At 39.7% G+C, this 20,894-nt stretch overlaps 2 protein-coding genes across 2 annotated transcripts in view; both read right to left on the bottom strand.

The window, feature by feature from the left end:
- Window positions 1–2,638: 2,638 nt before the first annotated feature.
- RPS13 (ribosomal protein S13) lies at window positions 2,639–6,644 on the bottom strand. Its single transcript, XM_042882045.1, has 6 exons — window positions 6,558–6,644; window positions 6,188–6,236; window positions 4,870–4,948; window positions 3,942–4,111; window positions 3,277–3,377; window positions 2,639–2,719 (listed from the first exon to the last, which is right to left on the bottom strand). Exons 1-6 carry the CDS (start codon window positions 6,578–6,580, stop codon window positions 2,686–2,688), a joined length of 456 nt encoding a protein of 151 aa, XP_042737979.1. The 5' UTR covers window positions 6,581–6,644; the 3' UTR covers window positions 2,639–2,685.
- A 1,343-nt stretch (window positions 6,645–7,987) lies between these two features.
- The window catches only part of PIK3C2A (phosphatidylinositol-4-phosphate 3-kinase catalytic subunit type 2 alpha), a 47,406-nt gene continuing 34,499 nt past the window's right edge, over window positions 7,988–20,894 (bottom strand). The window contains exons 16-33 of the mRNA XM_042881899.1: window positions 20,310–20,498; window positions 20,137–20,230; window positions 19,778–19,872; window positions 19,279–19,459; window positions 18,572–18,676; window positions 17,512–17,604; window positions 16,631–16,760; window positions 14,977–15,113; window positions 14,088–14,257; window positions 13,586–13,742; window positions 12,921–13,030; window positions 12,155–12,362; window positions 11,106–11,230; window positions 10,610–10,727; window positions 10,435–10,516; window positions 9,865–9,974; window positions 9,493–9,618; window positions 7,988–8,953 (exon numbers count right to left, since the gene is read on the bottom strand). Coding sequence (XP_042737833.1) covers window positions 8,771–8,953; window positions 9,493–9,618; window positions 9,865–9,974; window positions 10,435–10,516; window positions 10,610–10,727; window positions 11,106–11,230; window positions 12,155–12,362; window positions 12,921–13,030; window positions 13,586–13,742; window positions 14,088–14,257; window positions 14,977–15,113; window positions 16,631–16,760; window positions 17,512–17,604; window positions 18,572–18,676; window positions 19,279–19,459; window positions 19,778–19,872; window positions 20,137–20,230; window positions 20,310–20,498 — 2,413 coding nt within the window. The 3' untranslated portion in view covers window positions 7,988–8,770. The remainder of the gene's footprint in view (window positions 8,954–9,492; window positions 9,619–9,864; window positions 9,975–10,434; window positions 10,517–10,609; window positions 10,728–11,105; window positions 11,231–12,154; window positions 12,363–12,920; window positions 13,031–13,585; window positions 13,743–14,087; window positions 14,258–14,976; window positions 15,114–16,630; window positions 16,761–17,511; window positions 17,605–18,571; window positions 18,677–19,278; window positions 19,460–19,777; window positions 19,873–20,136; window positions 20,231–20,309; window positions 20,499–20,894) is intronic.

The following is a 20,894-nucleotide window of genomic DNA, read 5'->3' as shown; positions in this document are numbered from 1 at the left end:
AACATACGTAAGACCTGGGCAGCTGAATCACAAGTCCCAAACTGTCCAGGTACTTGGATGCAATAGAGAAAATCTGACACCCAGGCACAGTCCTGTAACACAGCCCCAGAGACTAACCTTACCTGATGTTTCCACAGGACTAGGCTCCCCTGGTCACATGCTTCTCTTCAGACATACTCTGTAGGATCACATCCCTCCAAACACGTTGATCAGCATCACGCTCTGCAAGGTCTGCTCCTGTGTGAGGAGGACATATCCCTGCCAGTGGTGCCACGCATCTGGCCAGGCTCCACTGCCCGTGTTCTGCTGGCTGCTGAGCAGAGCAGAGCAGAGCAGAGCAACTGCCAGGGCAAATGAGTCGGCCTGGAGCAGTACCACTCCTGGCTGAGCAAAAGGGACTGACAATCATGGGAACAGACCATGTACTTGAGCCAGCGTGTATGAGTTAAAAGCACACAGAATCTTCAGCAATGTGAACAGTAGAAATATATGTGCACAAACATCATTACAGTTCTTTCAGCAAGAGACTGCTACGTTCTGTAGCCAGCAAACGCAGTGTACCTTTCTTTATCCTCAGGAGTATCTTCAACATGGGGATTTCTTCTCACTGAGAGCAGTATCTTCACTGCATAACTTCATCCCAGACACAACTGTACAGCATTTACACTGCACTCCCCCTTTTTTCCACTCCTGTCAGTACACACTGTAAGCTGCTCAGCCATTCCCTCTCCTGGCAGGATAAGCAACACACAGTACCAGTGCATTAGATGACATAGGAACATGGTGCAACCTGGTTCAACCTCTCTCGTAAGCAAAGGATGCTTGTGCTGGAAGCAATGGTGGACAGAAGAATCAGAGACCAAAATATCCCAGCAGTGCAAAATGCAAGAGCTGTGTGAACCTCAATCCTATGCTCAAAACCACTGTTATCATTTGGTACCACGCAAATTTAGAACTGCAATACTAAGTGTCTTTTGCTGGGTTGGACTGTCAGTGTTGGCACTTGCTCACTAGGTGGCACTGTTTGCAGTACACAACTTTTTTTTAAAGGAGAACAAGTGTTTGAAAGCGCCATCTGCTGGTATTTTAATTACTTACAGGTAGTGAATGCAGAGCAACAAATACTGCAAGCATGTGCAAAACCGTTTGGTAAGAACAGTTAACAGATCATGATGAGACTGATGGGTGCACACAGGAGCACCGAAGGAAAACCATTAGCAAAGACTCTTAGGAAAAGCTGTTACTACACTAATAGGATCCGACTGTTCAGACTGCAATTTGCATAACGTTCCCTATGCTCAAATTCTGTAAGAGCTGCTCTTCTGCTTTCTTCTAGTGGAAGATGCTTTGTGAATTAACAGCTCTGTCTCTTTCATTTCTAAAACACTGCAGCAAAAGGCCACATTACTAAGAACTTGACTGAAAATTTCTTAAGGTTTTGGTTTTTGGACGTGTTAGCCATTTTGATTAAGAGACAGAAAGAGAAAGCTTAACTCATATTGCCTTGTCAGCTGTAAACAGAGATAAAGCAGCTTTTCAACTCACCACTTTCCAGTTACTCATGAAATAAGAGCATGTATTTCAACAGCTCAAAGAAGCTGGTAATCTCAGATCCAGGTAGATCCAGAGTTCAGTCAGAGTGCAGAGCTTTTCTTTAGAACTGTCCTAATCCCAAATGCTGTATTTAGCATCACGACCAGGGCAAAGGAAATACCTTTCTGCAAAATTGGATCCAGAAAGTACCAGCTTAATCGTTACGATTTAGCAAGTAGCTGCTACACCTTACAAAAATGTAGGTCTCATTTAGTCTGATTTATATTTACTTAAATGCTTTTTAATATGGCAAAGATTTAGAAGCAACAACTACAACAGTTTATTAAAACCTCCACTTACAGCTTCATCCTAGGAGAGGCAAAAGCTGTCAGCCCACCTTCTACGTTTCAGCAGAAAGATGACTCTCTTGGTCACAGCTATTTAGAATTTGGAGGCACAACTTCAGTAATGGTGACTGCACAACAGCCCTTTGGGTTTAGGTGACCTACCTCAGTGAAGACTTAACAGCTGAGGAACACTAAATTGTTCTGCTTACTCAAACCTCAGAGATGATCCCTAAAATTACTTACAAGTGACAGCAACAGCTACTCAGACCATGCTCTCGGTTATGAGAAGTGCAACTGAGCCTGAAATGGTCTGCATAGGTCCTCCCCAAAAGGAATGGATCCACACTAACCTGCAGTGATCCATACACCTCTTCAGTTCTGGTTCCCCTCCCTCCCCCTCTTCTCTTGCCAAATTATTTCCTCACCACCTTTTCTAAGCTTCCAATTCTCCCTCCTGTCCTTGTTTTCTTGCTCAGTTCTTCCTGCAGGACATACACAAGCATGGCCCCATATTAGCTAAATAAACACAAGGAATGATTACATCACTTTTCTAAACTGAGGCTATGTGCTTAAAAATCAAGCTTAAGCAGACAAACCACACAAATGAACAGCGAGAGTCACTGTTCAGATCTGCAACAGCAGGACAGCAATATGGAAGATGCTGCCACACTCGTGCTCCAGTCTGAGAGCTGCCCATTCACAGGCAGCTTCCTGAAAAGGGCAAATGTTTGTAAGACACCAACCACTTAGAGACAACACAAAGTTAATCAAAATTTATTCTTTTTCAGTAAGTCATAGTCAGCTCTTATGCGACCAGGGCAGAAGCTGTCGATGATTCACTAAAAAACAGAGAGAAAAAGAGAGAAACATTAATTGCAGGGGTGGCTTTTACAAACTAATTCCCAGAAACACCACTTCAGTTCTAAGCACCATCAGCCCTGAGCTTATTCACAACCTCTATACAATTCTGTATGGGACAAAGGAAGATTTAATTCTTTCTTTTAGAACAGAAATATGATAACAGAACTAAACTCTATTTTTAAAAACCTGGCTAGCTGCACTTGAGCCTTTTCAGAAAGAGAAGCTTGCCTACACTCCAACTGGAGCTTTCTCCAATGCTGGCTGGTTTTTCCTAAAGAAGGGACAGCTACCAATGACTGCTTTTTCAAGTATTTTCAACATGTTGGACATTTCAACATTTCTCAACGCATTTTTTACACAGCTGTAAGTTCAACAGATTTACCAGTTCATATTTATGAGAATAACTGTTCTTTGCTGCCTTAGGTGAACATCTGATCATAATGTGCTCCCGATGCTCTTGCCAACAAGGCCAGGCACAGCATTTGCCAGCCCTACAAGACCTCAATGAAACAGCAACATAAAACAGAAGACTTACTACTTCCAGTTGGGTGGCAGCACTCTCTTGGTTTTGTAGTAGCGAGCCAGCCTATGGATTCTGCTTTCAATCAGAATCAAACGGAATTTGGCATCTTTATCCTTTAAAAGAAAGTTGTAGCACAGTCACTGCTTTTGTTTCTAGATGACACACATCTCACCTAAGCATTGGTGAAGTCAAATATCCAACACTACTGCTACAAAACCCACATCCCCACCGCCAAACTGCGATGAGATTGGGACCTTCAGAGCAGGACAAGAAATACCTGGCTTAAGCAATGCTTTTCATCTCCTTCACACAAGGACTACAAAGTCCTTCATTAAAAGACCTCCCCAAACTATTAAATTCACTCAGAGGAGGCAATGGACAGGTAGTACAATTAACTTTTGGGTTTGTCAGGAGTGGCTTCTCACATTGCTGTTTTCCCCAGCTACAAAACAGACCAGCATAAATTCCTCTATTACAAAAAAAGATTACAAAAAATTTAAGCTGAAAGTGATCTCAACCAAGGCAGATAAAATACATCTATGGGCGGTGGAGGAGTGCTCCCCAGATGCCTAGGATCAGTTGCAGTAAGTTTCAGCATTTCATGTAAACAGTTATAAAGAAGCTCCTGTATTGTTTGTGAAACCAAAGTGAAGCTTCCACTTCAGATCAGCACTCACCTTCCTGTTCCTCTCAAGATGTTTGCGAACAGCAACAGCTTTCTTGATCAAGTGATAAAGATCCTCTGGCAGATCTGGGGCCAGTCCCTTTGATTTAAGGATTCTCAAAATTTTGTTGCCTGTTACAAAGCGAACCTGGGCAACACCATGGGAATCCCTCAGGATGACACCTGAAACAAACATTCACACCTTCATCACACCTTACATAAACACATCTTGCTACCGTATCCAACAAAAGTTCTCTCTGAATATTGGTTAAACTTTTTCCAGTAGAAACTGTTAATAGCAGCAGGTGATAAGTAAGAAAAATTCACCTAGCAGAAGCAAAAAGCAGGCAATAGACAACAGACCCACACACCAATATATCAAGACAGCATAGTAAGTGCTTCAGTACTGTTTGGAAGTTTGCAGCAGGATTTAATCAAGCCAAGTACTCAATCATTCTTTCCTCTATGGGTAACAAAGATTTCATGCATTACTGAGGAGTTAAATCCCTGAAAGCCAGTAAGCATGCATGCTTACCAGCTCTTAATACAATAATTTGTCGTTCCTAAACATTCTTTAATAAAATAAAAAATAGCCCAAACAATTATTACATCATAGACATCATTAATACTCTCAAAACTATCATTAAAAAAAAACCATACAATAATTCACATAGCACATAATTGCACCACAGAACTCATGATCAAAGCTGCAGCACCTGTAAGCAGAGCTTTAGAGGGAGCCCCAGCACTGAGCAATGTTCTACCAGGCAGATACAGCATCTCCTTAACATGGGCTTGCTGCTACTTGCAGAATGCATAGGTACAGCACAAAGTCTGTATTTCTCTGATATGTTATTTAGCACAGGTTGAGTGAACAATTACATTATCACAGTCAGAAAAAGGTATTTCACTTCCATTTAGGAGTTATTTATAAACCTTACCTATTTGTGAGGGAGTCAGGCCTTTCTTAGCAAGCTTGTAGATCTGTTCCTTTACATCATCAGAAGTAAGTTTCAGCCACTAAAGAAAAATAGAACAAATGTACAGTGCTTAATAGAGAAGCTCAGCCTCCCTATGAAAGCCTTCCATACACGATACAAACAGCTGTTCTGTACTGCTTAAGAAAACAACTGAGAAACCATGCTTCTACTGATACAGAAACATACTGAAGTCCTACAAACCAAACCCATCATCCATGTGAAAACAGTGGGGGCAGGCAGAGGTGAGGGAAAAAAGACCCTATTTAATTGAATGCACACAGCCTCCAAACAGCTGCTCTACCACTACTTTATTTTAATTGTCAGACTTGGCAAATGAATGTAAATTTAGAGAGAAAAATCACTATGGCCTTGGTCAGAAACCCAAAGCTGAGAGCCATCTGGCCTGTTAACCAATTACAAAAAATCTTGCAAAAATCTGACCTCAAGTAGACAAAGTAATTTTAAATACAAAAGTTGATCTTTATTCTGATAGCACTGTGCTTTTGCTGTCCTATTGCACTTTAAACTGTTGCTGGAACCATCGTTTCTGTGCTTTTTATGGGCTAAACAACACCAACAAGCTCAGTAAGTCCAGCTCTCTGTACAAGCTACAAAAGCTCCAGAGTTTTCCCACCTCTTACCTCCCTTTTAATACCATCAAATCATGAAATAGAAACACACACTAAAGCACACATTTGGAAACGCTGCGTAGATTGTAATTCAGAACTGCTACACCTACAGACAAATGCAAAACATGCTCAAAACAAGTATAACATTTGAGCATCCTAATCACTGAGACGATGAAAACATAATTAGTGCTTCGAGTGGCTCTACGTTACGTTTGTTTCATGTTCGAGCCTTGATTCCATCTTCCCGTTTTAATCCCCTGTTCAGCACGCACAGCCCCATGCATGCTCATCACAAACTACTCTTTTTTCACGCACATCCTCCAAGCCAATCAAATCAAGCTAAATGAAGCAGCTACCGGCTTAGTTCACCGGAAATATTAAGTGTAAGTTAACAGGACCCTGAACAAACCAATGGCACGCTGAGATTACTTGAAGTTAGAGCCCCGACCACCCGATTACCGTCAGCACACACGCTAAAAATAAACCAGCAGCACCTCAAACATTTGAGCTGCACAGCAGAATCTTTTTTTTTTTGCCCTAAGAATCAGCAGGTCAGCAAACGATCCACGTTTCTGGAGTACCTTGAAGGCCGCAGGTACAACATTCTGTCACCCTGCAGCCTAACAGCGCGTTCCGGGGCAGCTACTCACCGTGGGCACGCTGCGGCGGTAGGGCAGCGCGGACTGGGACAGGCCCTTCCTGTGGGGAAAAAGGAGGCGCTCTGAGCGAGGCGGGCCCGGCTGCGCTGCCCCAGCTCCCAGGCCGCCCGCTACGAAGCCCGCGGGCTGCCGTGCCGCCGACAGGAGCCCGGTGCTCCCCATGCAGCGCCATCGCGGAGCCCAGGCGCCTCAGCGCCAGCACCCCCCCCCCCCCCCCCTTCCCGCCACGTTCCCCTCTACCGTCCCGCTCCGCTCCCGTGCGCCGCACCGCCCTGCCCGGCAGCCTCCCCGTTCCTCCTCCTCAGCCCGTCCCGTCCCCCGGCACCCCGGCAATCCCCCGCCGGGTTCCCCCGCCGCTCACCCAGGAGCGTGCATGCGACCCATGATGGCGGCAGTGGAAAAGAAGGGACAGCGCGAGGGAGAGGCCTTTCTTCCGCCGGAAAGGACGTAGACGCCTCCAGCCCCGCCCCCCGTCCGCACGCCAGCCACTCAGGGGCGGCGAGACAGCTCTCTACACGCCAGCCAATCAGGGGCGGCGAGACAGTAGTAGTTTTTTTCCCCGGAGCCCAGACGAACCGTAAGAAGCGCAGCGTGGTTTTAAATGATTCGGGTTTATTTGTGTTCTGTGCTGTAAGACACTGTGCTTTCATAGCAAACTGCAAAAAAGGCAGTACGTATTGCTTTCCTCTTATTTCACAACGGAACGTTTCACAAAAACAGTAGACTACCTTCCTGTGGCTAAGTGACCGGTGATTCTAACGATGGAATGGAGTAAGTCTCAAAAGCACGGGGCGAGCAGGAAATACCGAGTTAGGCACACGGAACGTTACGGACAGGCTCTAAGTGACAGATACGCAGAAGGTGCTCGTTACAGCCGGGGTTTGGGACTTGTTAGTGCCCAGCTGCAGCGACCCAGCTTCTAACATTCACGACGCTCTCAGCTTTTTAATTGCAGTAACTGCTAAGAGGTTGGACCACGAGCGTTGTAGGCACCAGGAGATTCAAGTTTACTTCTCGCTTCTGTGGTGAAGGGAGATTGGTCAGTAGTGGGGGAAGGAAAACCAGGCTCTGAAAAAGCTTTTTAGCGTTGGGCAGACAGAAGACTTTCCCATGTTATGTCTTCATTCGCCACCGCATGTTCTGCATTAAAAATCCATTCTCATCACAACCTGTGCTGATGATCTCTGACCCTTTCTCAAATTATGCATCAATATTTACTACTGAAGTGTGCAGCTTAACTCTGTTGCTTTGTCTAGACAAAATATGACCACTCCACACTGAGTAAAGGTGAACAAGGATTCCATACCTGCAGTGCAGAAGCAACCTATTTAAGTAACCCAGGGTATTAACAGGAGATGATATCTGTACCCCACTATCACAGTATATTTCAGTGCTGCTTGGAATGGAGTTTGTTTTGTTTTTAAAGTGGAACTAGAATTGAGAATCAGTGATGCTGTCAACTAAAGAAGAAAGAAAAGTGCGATGGAATTTGTCTCTCAAAAAGTTCTGTTAATGCAGCCGGTCTGCAGTTCATCCAGCAGTTGTGCTTTTTGCCTAGTGGCCACTTTTATCCTGGAAGTACGGGTAAGTAAATTAGGGGTAAGTGCCACTTTAATTTACTGTCTGAATCAATTCTACATTCAATCCACTGCACTACTGTCATTCTAGAAATTTGAGTGTTTCAAAACACTGAAAAGCTGGGTGCATTTCTTATGGCATCACATTTAGCCAGTCTTAGTTCACCTTTTGGAGATCATGGATAGAAGAGGGGTTACAAATATTTATCATAAGTTGCAATGTCATTTGTAATGCACACATCTCAGAAGAAGCCTCCCAGTAGGACCTGCAGGTTATCAAACATGAGAACGTTTTCCTTCTTTGAGGAGCAGAAAGTTAACACGTATACATACATATTTAAATACCAGAAGTGAGGTAAAGAGAAGCATTCGAATTAAGGCACCATTATTTACAAATTCCATTATTGGCACTCACTCCAAGAAATCATAGAGATGCACTCATCTGGGAGTAAATGCAACGCTAAGGATTTTTTCCAGCCCTTCAACCTTCATTTCTACAGGCATGTATGAAGCCACCAAAACTTTTACCCATCACAGCCTCTGTGATATCTAGTATCTAGATACTAGCATGAGAGTAGTCCTAAAAATATGTAGTTTCTTTAATATCCTCCAGCATCACGCCATGGATGACATAAAACAAAGAAATGATAAAGCAAAAATGTGTTATATCCACAGGCCTAATGATTAAGTTATGGTTTAAGCAACCAGTATAGTCAAACTGTTCATCATATTGTCACGGATGGTTTAAAATCCCCTTCCTTTACCTGCAGCTCTTAAGAAAGGTTCAAAATAATGCTTTGATAACATTGCATAAGAATAATCCAGCAATTTTTTCTAGAAATCCTCCAAAATTAGGCTACACGAAGGTTGGTCCAATTTATCTGTTCAAATGCAGAGTCTCTTATTTTTAAGATGCACAAGTTATTTTCAAGTCAGAAGATGCACAAAGCACAAGTGAATGCAACTGTTCCATTCTTACTCAGGTGTAGCAATGAGTTCATAGATAGGGTACAGCAGTTAGTCGATACCAATTAACAGTCTCCTTGCTCAAGTTGAAGTCCTTCAGAGAGAGTGTAATCCCACCCAGGAAGAAGTTCTCACGTAGGGATTCCGCACTGAGCACACTCAACTGAAGTTCTCTCTGTTTCAGAGTTTCCACGCTATATCCACTGTACACGAGCTGGAAGGTAAGAAGTCAGGAATTTTGGTTATTCAAATGACGTGATACAGATGGTTCCTTTTTCTGTCTGCCTCATCACTGATGTCTGAATTGCACATCATGACCATTCATACGCCAGCTTTTCTGAGGCTGGGCTGGAAAGCACATGCATATTTTATTACGTGCTCTTAACAGTTGAAAAGAACCAATGTTTTTAGATGGAAGTACTGTTTACCTGCAGTAGGAATGTTCTGAATTTATTCTTTTCCACATTCTGAATCAATGAATTGAGGGAAGAATCTTTAGTTTTAAGACTCCTTCACTTCTCACCATCACTCCTCAAAGTCAGTCTAAGAATTTTCTGCTTATTTGTAACAACACATTTACATACTCCCATTTTATTTTATTTTTTTAACAGGGCACAAAGTTTTTGAAACAAGTTCATTTTAAATTTATATATATATTTGCAGAGTGTTTTTAGACGAGATTTCTGCTTATTGCTGCTTAGAACAAAAGATGACAGCAAACTATACAGAGTCACTACAAAAAATTTAACTTGCCATTTCATTGAAAGTTGGATTTCTTGTCTTCCGGGAGATTTTGGTTTTGCGTTTGGATGTTTTGTGCGTGTCTGGCAATAAGTATGTTTTTACATAGGGATTTGGATCTGCACCATCTTCTGTAACCTGGAATCCAAAACCAAGACTTGTTAGAAGATGAGTTGGAAAACTAGTTATGGCATGCCTACATGACTAGTTTCAAATTGCTGGTCTTAACCATCAAGCAGATCAAAACCAGCAGCTGTGGTAAGTTTGCAGTGGGAGAGTTTGGAGGAAGAGAGGTATGTCCCATCATTCCTACATAGATTGTCAGTGAAGAAGGCAATTGATAAAACAGTTTTTGGCAGTGAGCTTCTCTCCTCTCTTACTTACCAGATCTTTGATGTGCATCACCATGATAAACAGAGTACTATTTCTGTATGATATGGATAGCTTCACTTCTCCACCCACTTTGCCTGAGGTAGGACTTGATGGACTTGCATCTGAAAAAATACACAATTATTTCCTCTGTGAATACTTGTACGTTTCATCAGTACTGCTCTGATGAATTATATACAGCTTAAAAAAAAATGCAAGGTTTAGACTAAGTTCAGTTTCTGATTTACATTTTTAATTCCCCAATAAGATGGCAAGGCCGTAGGTTTTAACAATTTTTGGATTCGCTTGTTGAGACTGTTGGAAAAATCAAAGCCAAAACTTCAATAATTTACTTAAGCCATAAGCAAGCCCAGTGATCACATATATTGTTGTAATTCTTGGCATGTTTTTTACTTCCTCGGAATTGTATGCAACCATATTTGGAAAGGAAGATGCACACGCTTCTCAAAGAGGAAAACTTCCAGTTAATTTCCAAAGACTCTTTAGAAATTGCATTTTAAAAGTGCCATACTATAGTCACCCAGTTTAGAAATACTCCACTCCTGCCCCACAGACACGACTTACCTGTAGACCTGGCTATTCCGTCTATTCCTTCCACTTTGTCATCACGAAGCAATGGATGGAAAAATGTATAGACAAGATCACACTAAATTTGGAAGAAATTTTACATATTAGATGAAATGTTAATGAGAGCAAAGAAACCAAAAGCCTCCCTTGGATTTAAGTTACTTAAACTCACTTCTGCCACCTCTGGAGAACTGTTCATCAGACTCTGTATGTAGCTGTTCAGCTCCACTTTTCTTTTAGCAGCTACGTCTTTTATGTGTGTTCTTCCCAGAACCATCTTATTAGGAAAGCTGTAAGAGAAGAACAAGATGATCTTTTTAGTTAGTTTTTCTGTAGAACAGTTAATTTCATTCTAATTTCCATCCTGAAGTGCTGACATCTATTTATGACATCAATCATAAATGGAGACACAGGCATCCTAACATATAATGATGTTAGAGAAAGGCAAGGAAACTTTTATGGGTAATTGTTACAAATGATAAATCACAATTTGAAGACAGAGTAGCTCCTCTAGTTCTCCTCCTTCAAACTTAAAGATCATATTTTTCTCCCTTAACTGCCACCTTTGAGGTCAAGTTCACTGCTCAGCAGTTTTGTCTCAGCTATCTTCAACTCTACCCTAACTAGGATCATTCTTTATAATAGTGAGGAGTGAGTGAGACACATACCCTGGTAACTTCCAAAGTGGAAAAAGAATGCCAAGTTTGTTGTGGAGCTCCTGGAACTCATCAAATGTTCGGAAAACAAAAGTTGGCTCAGTTTGTCCTTCTCTCAAAACTCTCACCACATATATCTGCCAAAAATGCACATTAAAAAGACAGAAAGTAGTAGCAATGTTATAGAATTGACTTCAATACTGTTCTTTTCTAACAGTCAACTTTCTCTTACTACAGTAATCTTTCTCCCACATAAATTTCCCAATGTTTGCATTTTACATTGAAGTTTGAATTATAAATCGCCCTACTGAAACGTTACTGCAAAGTAACATTAGGTGATTTTCCCATAAAGTAGATCTACATCTGACAGTGAGATAAAAGTAGCTAAGGCTGAGCTGTCTGCATTCTCCATTTTATACCTCATTGTAAGTTCATACTCTGCATCAGGTGTACAGAATTGTAATACATCTAGACACAGCAGGAACTACTGTGAAAATTTACAGTCCAGACTCTTAAAGCAACAATTTGCTAAGCAAACGTTGGTACACTGCAATATATAAAAGGAAATTTTTCAAATGCTTGAGATACATCTCCAGGACTCAGTTATTCATGTCATTAAGAAAGGAAAAATGAAAACTGAGAAATTGCACGGAAAATTAAATTCAGTTAAGTTCAGAACTAATAAATGAGTCAAATGTGTATTTTAATCAAATGTGCAACTAAACAGAAGGACGTTACATTACCTCAGCAGCTTCCTGGAAGATCAAACACTGCTCTGGCTTAGAACTGGAATACTCAAATACATTCATCTAATGCAGTGATTCAATACAAAGCTTTTCTTCAGTTCTGCTTTACCTTACCTAAGTGGTGTCTCCCAGTTTAAGTCATTTGCAGGAAATACAACTTGGAAATAGATATACGTTAGCTCACTTTTTAAGGCAACTTGAGGAAAATTTAGCTTGGGCTGACCAGTCCAAAACAACAAACAGCAACAGGAAAAAAAAAAAACAAATGGGACAAAGTATAGTTGCACAGAGTGGAAACAGATTCCACATACTTACATAATGCTTATCTGGATTATATCTCTTCTGATATGTAAATACAGACACTTGTTTGATGCGGCCATCTTGTTTAAGAGAATATGTTTTAGCAGAAAATGAGAGGATGGGTTCATCATTAGAAGGCAGTCCTGAGAAACGCAGCTGAGCCAAATTATGAATAAAGAAGTTAAACTTTGTGGCAACACTTCCCAGACTGGATTCAATCAACCTAGAGTAGAAAAAGTAACTTCAAATTCTAGAACACACAAAATCCTCCTCATTACTCCACTCCAGGCCCATTTAAAGTGGGACAGAATAGTACATTCTGTAACACACAGCAACAAGTCACTTACACTACATGCACACACTGATTTGCTGTTATTGGAAGTGTCATCCCTCCCTCCCCAGTGAGCAAAAGCTCTTTTGGGAAAGCTTCTTTATGCTGTGTGCATTTCAAGGATATCAACACATACACCTCTATTAAGCAATCTGGGATGCATTCAAAATGCAACTCTCAAACAGCAGTACAGAATTACTCTATTTCAAGCAATCCGTTTGCACAAGATAATTCTTACAGGCAAAATATTTTAGCACAGGTAGTAATCATACATGAAACGGATCTTATCTTTGCAGTTCACTGGTTATGTGATGGGTATGCTTTGGTTGCATAACCTAACTCAACTTCTACAGCCAACTTTGCAACATCTTTAGCACATTCATCCGAAGCAGAGAGCTCCCACTAAAAGGATGATGCTGGTGGATATTTTCGTTCCCTCACAGCCAGTACCTTGTAAAGAAAATGGTAGCTTCTGCATCTGTTGTTTGAGGCTGGAGAGCATCCTGGACGTACTTCAAGTCCTGCACCCCACTTAGTTCTGGTAACCCAGAAGAAAGCATCTGCCCGAAAATTAATTTGCAGTTTTAACAAATAAAATGTGATTTTACATTGAAATAATTAAAGTCTTAGATCCTCAAAGTCATTTGAAGCCATTTGCGATAAACTGTTTAATGCTAACAGAGGTAGTCAACAATTACTTTCAGTCAGCAGCTATTCCCTTGTGTATTTCTGCTGAGTTAAAAGCAGCTAACAAAGCTTTCACAGAATCACAGAATTGCTCAGGTTGGAAAAGACCTTAAAGATCATCAAGTCCAACTGCAACCTGACCGTATTACCCTAACCCTACACTAAATCATGTCCCCTTTACAGAGTAATTTATAGTATCTTCTTAATTTTAAACTCTCAGGAGGTAGTGGAAAGGAAAGGGAAAGGGAAAAGGAGAAAGAGAAAAAGCCTAAAAAAATCATCACATACAACCTTCCTAAAAATATGCATCTGGTATTTCTGCTTTTAAAGGAATACATCTGGAGTTCCTGCAGCATAAAGAACTTAGGATTTAATAACAAGCCAGCATTACAAATCGAGTTTCAACTAACTTTAATAAAAATGCTTACCAGGGAAAGCAGGTTAAGGAAGAGGTTTGCATGTTTCCTTATCAAATTGTAAGCTTGACAACAGAGATCCACAAACAACTGAAAGCGAATGGTGGGTTTTTCACCACCATTAATGACATAAGCCATATCTGATGTCAGCACAAAAGGAGCCCGATCCCTGTTCAAAAAGCACATAATTCATAGGTGACTTATAAGCTCTATTCACTTTGTCACGTTTTTCCCTCCACTCCCATTCCCATCCCCAGGTACTGATATCAAACAACCCATTAATACCACTTTACTTTTCTAGGTTGGGTTCAGCTGGGTTTCCTGCACATTCACACGGACCTACTTCAGAATCTCCTGGAGCAACACTTGGAGGGCAGGTTTAAATTACAATGCCTTTCATCCCCCATTTCTAGAAGCCGTAACACACAAACACAAGATGTCTGACAGCATGTAACAGGAATTTAAACGCTAATGCTTAAACACACTTCATTCTCTGCTTAGCAATGGAAAATACCTTTTAAAGCTACCAAACATTTGCGCGTGACCCAAAAACTTCCCAAAGTCAATGTGAAACATATGCCCTGTGTTTCGGAGCATTATGTTATCATTGTGGCGGTCACAAATTCCCAGCACGTAGGTAGCGACACAGCATCCTGCACAAGAATAAATGAAGTTCTCTGAAGCCTGGGAAGGAAAGAAAAAAAAAAAAAAAGAAAGCGAATTGAGAATAAACATCCATGAAGAAACAGCATTCATACATTCAACAGGGGTAAAAATTCAAGCCAGATAAAACGAATCCTAAGATTTACCTTTTTCTGCACAGTGTTCTCTGGGTAGCATTGCAACAATCTTTAGAAATTCGTAATCTCCAGGAAAAAAACGTGTGTGCTTCGTTTTTCTTTTAAATAAATGCAAGATAAAGGAGGATTTGAAGGCAAATGACAAAGTGTAAGTAGTGTGTGGGAAGGGAAGGGTACATGAGATTTATTCTCTAGTGCATATTAATAGCACCGTAAAGAGTAGGAAGCATTTTATTCTTGGTATCCTATGTCCCAAGAGACCACTGCTCCTAAACCACAATGAAGAGCAGCTATCATTCCTTCCTATCTTCAACAAGATGTAATGGAATATTGGCAGGAAGGTTCAGCCTCTACTGCCATATCACCAACATCTGCCTCTGAGCCAACATAATACAGCAGAAGGCAATACTTTTGGAGCAGATCTCATAAGGAATTTCATTAACTCTACCTGAAGAATAGGAAAAAAGTTAAGCTTCCTAAAGATTAAGAAAAAAAAACAACTTCAATGTAAGATGAGGAAGAAAACCTGCTCTCCCAAGAGCAATCCTTATTTATCTCATTTCAAAATGCCTTCAAAAAAAGAAAAAAAGAAAAAAAAGTTACCTTTTCGTATTCCTCCTCCGTAGGATTATACTTCCGCAACCATTCTGCCAGAGGTTTGTCTTTAAAAGAACCTGTCACTCCATATTCCACTTGAATTTTCCTAAGTGTCTCCGAAGCAGGAACAAGTTCTACCATACCTTTACATAAAATACAACAAAATATCATCTCCGTAAGTTATATTGCATTCTCACTGTTTGGTATAAAGTTTAGCAGCAGTGATCGATTCCATAATTTAAGATTAGCTTATTCCAAAATCCAGCTAGATGTAAGAAGTGCTATTAATCTAGTAAGCATTTCTGCAGACTACACAATAATGCTTTGCCATGAGGCGCACAGAGATTCAATTTAGGTTTACTTTATTGCAATTAGTTATGGTTGATAAAATACACATATATTATACTTCTACTCAAAGCATCAATGCCTAATTACTCTCCAGTACATAAACTAGTATTGCTCTATAACCAATAACTGGAAAATATTTGGATAGTGTCATTTCTCAAAGACACTGCCTAGCAGCCTACTAACTTTTCATGGTCAGTGAGCATTGAAATAGACCAGCCTGCCCTCTTAAAGGCAAAGTGGGATTTACATGTGGCCTCATTTTGGAGACATCATTTACTAGAAATATTTGTAGAGCTACATCATAAACATAAAACATTTTGTTAAAACAGCTTGAATTCTATCTTGGCAAGAGCTACTATAAGAAAACCTGCAATTTATGTCTATTTCTACTTTTTACTTTAATCCTTCAAGTACTTTAGGGTCTACTAATAGTAGAACCAACAAAAAATGGAACATGCTATGCAGTCAAGTCATCACTCCAAGTATGAAGAAATGCCATCTGCTTCTTTAAGAAGCAAAAGCTTTCCATAAGTTGAAGCTTTTGGTATAGTTTCACCAACCTGAATTTTCAACTCCTTCATATATATTTGGGAGTTTTCATCACGCTGTTCTGACTGAAGAGATAAACTTCTGCTGACCCTCTTTAAAGATCCTGTTTCCTATTGGCTATCTATAGAGAATTAGGGACTTAACTTGCATTAAGCATAGCCAAGGCGTGAAGCAGTATTTATACTCAGAGTTCTGTAATGTTAAAGTTTCTAACTTAAAAACCTCATAATCCAAAGGAATTCTAAGTAGCACAAGCCAGTAATTCTGTGAGGGGTGTGGGAAAGGGATTACATTTAGTTTTCCTTCTTTTTGCACATTTCTATGCTCCCTATTTCCATGACTCAACTGCAACAGATTCTAAATATCTTGGAATTTCAGTTTTGACTTGAATTTTTTCTTACTCCATGAGAAACTTGCATAATCAAAACTGCTGTTGTACCACTGAATTCCTGTGTTGCAGTAAGGATATCAGGAAAAACCTTATACTTTTATTGTGATATTTGTGCCACTATTCATCTATGGTAGAATGCATAAGAATCTCAGGACTCGAGAAGAAACATTTAAAAGCAACTCTGCCACGAGGAAATTCCAAACAAATCAACTTTCTAGACTTTCGAATACTGAATTTCCTTGTAAAGAAGGCTTTTGGCCTTCCAGTGTTTCCAGAGCCCGTCTGAGTAGCAATTTCCTCTGTGAGCATGACAAAAATTTAGGCAGTGTGAAAGACAAGCACAAAAATTATAGACTGCATCTGGTGTTGCACCTCGATCTTTTCCAGTCGAGAGACACTTGAAGATAACCATTCGTAGATCCAGTCCCTCCTGCAGCCAGATCTTATCCATGATCTTAATCATCTGTAAAGCCAACATATCTTGTCGCAGATCTTCTCCAACCTTAATGGAAATACAGAAGTTAAACAGAAACATGATATGCTTTCAGCAGAACTGAACTGGAGATCTGAATTGCTTTACATTTAAAGTGCAGGATCCATTACCTGCTTATTTCCTTACAGCTACGCACGTAGATAGAGAGACTACAAGCTAAGATGTCACATGCAGTATGCTGACTTTCACATTTTACAACCTGTTCAGATGTTAGTTAGCTTCTGAAACTGTAATGTTTAAAGATATCTCATGAAAATGCTACATCTCTTCTCATCCCTTTTTATAATTAAAGCTTATGGCTTCTCTCTGAGAAGACGTGAGAGTACAGTTTTCCCTGGAATACCTGTCCTTAAAAGAGAGCAGCAGTAACTCCTACCACTACCAGTCCTCCCACACAGCTTTAAAGAAGTATTAAGCAGTTATGATAGATGCATCATGTGTAAGATACATTGTTTTTTTCCCCACCCAAAGAGGAAATTTTGTGGATACTTGCAACATTCTGAAACATTCATTTATGTGGTATCATGCCAGTACTCGGCTGGAAGTTTCCTGTTGTACAGTTATGAAATTGAGCTGCTTTCTGAAAAAACTAGCCATTTGCAGACATCTCTTTCTAATTGTGGAACTGATGAGATGGTTTTAGATATACAAGAACAAGCTTACAAAGTATCTAAGCTTACTGATCTATGCTGAAGTTAATCATTCTTTGATTGGTATCAACTACCATTTAACATTTTTCCAACACACGTGTAAGGCCTACCTTAAACATCACATTAATCTCTTCTCCCAGAGGGTCTGCATTTATCAGTGCAATTTTCAGAGGCACTGCATTGGAGCTGAAGAAGGAACACGCCTACAAGAAGATTTAGTGTTACCACTCAAAAAGGACTAGCACAGCTAGTTCAGGAAAGGTGACATTCTGACAACAAGCACGTATGACACAATGTGCATATTCAGACTAAAAACATTGCAATTGTGGCAAATGTGTTTCCTTTGAACAAAGGGCCCTTTGGCTGGTATTTGTTCAATTCCTGTACAAAAGCCAACAGTTCAGCACAGTAATGTTTTGTACTAAATAGAAGAATGAGTAAAACATGGATAAATATTTTACCAGCAACTTTTTAAAACTTAAGACTATAAGAACTGGATATTTGTGCCTTTCACTATATTCTGATTTATCTGTTTTCAATGTTCATGATTTTAATTATAAACACGTGTAATAGATAAGGAAAGCAAAAGAAACTCTGTGTTTACACTGGATTAAATCCCATGCTCAGGGGCCTTTAGGTACTCAGTTATGCACAATGATATAATCAAGACGGTCAAAGCAACAGTCAAACTTTGCAGAGTTCAGCAAAAAATAATTTTGTCAGCTTCTACAATATCATTGGTTGGATTTTTATAATGAAATAAAGCTACTGTCTGCTTCCCTGGCACAAGCAGTAACAGGCACATTCACTGATTTCATGGTATTTACTCATTGTTTTATCTTTACAGCGTCATTCACTTTTCTCTTTTGATTACTACTGGAAACAAGACCTTTTCATACACTTTTGAGTATTCCTCTCCTACAGCCACAATTACTGGTCTCAAAGCAGAAAAAGTCTAAAGAAATAATCACTTGTTAATTATTTACTAACAGTACCTTTCCTTGGTATAAGTATTTATATAATTTTTCTTAATTTTACTCTCTCTTTCAATCAGAATTTTTTTTAATTAAAACTCTCCAACTAATGTAAAGACCTTTCAAGAAAGTAAATTAATTTTGCTATTTGCAAAAGCTTTGCCTATGTGTAACTTTGACAAAAAAAACCCTATACCTTAATATTTAGTTCTTTTGCCACAAGACTGGGATTGAGAGGCAAACGGCATTTGTTCTTCAAGAAGAATGACTGCACACGTTCCATTCCACTTTGTAAGGCAGTCTGCAAACAAACAAAATAATTCAGCTGATAATTCCTAACTGGAGCAACTGTGGGAAACTTCTGGGCAAAGTTACCCTGAAACACATCACAGCCCGTATTTTAGCTTCTCAGCATCAAAGGAATCAAAAGATGTTACAACTGCTTTACCTATTAAACTTACTGTATAAGTAACTTACTGTATAAACTTAGCAGTACAATATTAATACCACACTTTTTTTCTTTTAACTAAAACAGATCCACTCTATCAAAATGTTAGCTTGTAATTAGCATGTAAGTAGATATTCTGTTCTTTCACATAGCTGGATCATTCCTCCGCAGTAATAGCCTTAAATCCAAATCCAGCTTAGCATACACAGAAATCATTCTTCTTCCTATCCCATCACCTCACACAATCTTACGCTTCAGTTGACAAGAAATTTGACAGACATTGACTTACTTAACCCATTAGCTTGCTAAAAGTCAGAGTGAGACTCACAGATCTTCCTACATATTTTATATATATAATTTTATCAAATTTGGACTAAAAACGTAATTGAGTGAATTTCTTTGAGAGTAAACTCAGTTTTATCTTCTGTAACAATACTAACATTTAATATACATACCTGTCGACCAGATACACTTGTTTGCTTTACTTTTTCTGCTACCATTCCAAAAAGCAGCACCAGCCTGGTCTGTTTCTCCAGCTCTTCTCTCAGTCCTTTCCCACAGACTGAAAGAAAGGCTCCAAGAATTTGCTCATATCTTACGCCAAACTTTGGATCATATAATGTATCCTTAAGAAGCCTGAAATAAAAGACTTGAATTAAATTTTCACATAGAAGATACTGTGAACAATGCAGTACTAAAACAGTTATTTAGTTTAATGAATAGGTATTATAAACATACAAGTATATGGTAGAGAAGTTGAATTTGTACTTTGTAGGGGCACTGTTTCTTCACAAAAAAAAAAAACAACAAAACAACAGGATTTGTATTTTTTCTGCTTTCGATTTTGTGTACCATGCATTATTATGAACCTGCATATTAAGACAGAGTATTTTTTCTGAAAATACTGCTCTTACAACAAACATTACACACAGAATGGAACAGATAGTATCTTACCAGTAAAGGTAGTGTGCTATTCGAATATTTCCCAGTGCCCGAGCCAAAAGAAATTTGACAAGAGCACTGTCCAGGTAGGTTTCATACTTCAATGCCTAAATGTAAAGCAAATGAAATAAATTGGGTCTAAACTTAATTCCAGATGAAAACAGATGTTATGACTAGGGCACTGATAGAACCATAACAAACTGAGGGGACACTCACAGAGCAGCCATCTACTTGCATTGTTTTCCACCCAGTGCATTAGTTGAGGTTTTATATAGACTTATGCAATTGCACTTCCACGACTAGTGGCCAGGGACTCCTTTGCATTTTCAAGAGCAAAAGATTACAACTATGGTGTCAATGGTAAATCTTACCTGCACAAACTGAGGGAGGAAATCTGTTAATTCATCGTCGCTTAATGTTTCTATCCAGTTCACAGCTGTATTTCGCACCTCCTGATCAGCAAACCTGGAAAGTCACCACAAATCCACATTAAGTTTATTGTGCTTGTGTGACATACAAACAAAACTTTACTCTGTTTTCTTACTTTGAATCAAGTAGTTCCAGTGCAGCTAAAGGTGATAAAGGAGGCCACTGCTGAAGTAATGAATATATTTCTGGAAGACTTGCCCAGTCCCAGTGTGGGGCACTAGCCAGTATTTTTGGTAAGCTATTAGTATGACTATGACAATAATGTCTCCTCTCCCACAAAAATTCTCTATCTTCTTTTGATAGCCTGCAAACAAAAGAATTTCAGTTTGTAGTGCAAGTTGAACAACACACACATAACCCCAATGCGTCACCGTATACAATTTTACACTAAATTACATGACTTGTAAAATGGGTACTTCCTCCATAAAAGTCTAAAGAGGAGCCAAAGCAAATCTCAAACAACATGGAAACAGTTGTTCAAAGCTGTGATTTGCACGAAGCAAGAATAGATTTTAGTGAAGTCAGAAAAAAAACAAACAGGCAGTTAACATTAGGTTGGTGCAGGATGACTAGGAAAACCTGTTAGAAATGTTTTCATGACTATGAACAGCCTCCACTGAAACTGCCAACTCTTCTTACAACTGAAGAAATACCAAGTGGGAACGAGCATAAACAACAGACAGTCAGAGTAGTAGAAAGA

The sequence above is a fragment of the Lagopus leucura genome, unplaced genomic scaffold, assembly GCF_019238085.1.
Source record: "Lagopus leucura isolate 7727_CA_CO unplaced genomic scaffold, USGS_WTPT01 Super-Scaffold_100033, whole genome shotgun sequence".
Lineage (NCBI taxonomy): Eukaryota > Metazoa > Chordata > Aves > Galliformes > Phasianidae > Lagopus > Lagopus leucura.
Note: the sequence above shows the minus strand (reverse complement) of the source record. Positions and strands in the feature narration are given on the sequence as shown.

Bases quoted from the DNA above. Each gene is read 5' to 3' on its own strand.
- RPS13 (XM_042882045.1), bottom strand. From the start codon at position 6,580: ATGGGTCGCATGCACGCTCCTGG. The intron at 3,378-3,941 runs GTGAGTGCTGAT...TTTCTTTTAAAG, and splicing joins ATCTTGAGAGGAACAGGAAG to GATAAAGATGCCAAATTCCG. The intron at 2,720-3,276 runs GTAAGTCTTCTG...TCTGTTTTTTAG, and splicing joins CTGCCACCCAACTGGAAGTA to TGAATCATCGACAGCTTCTG.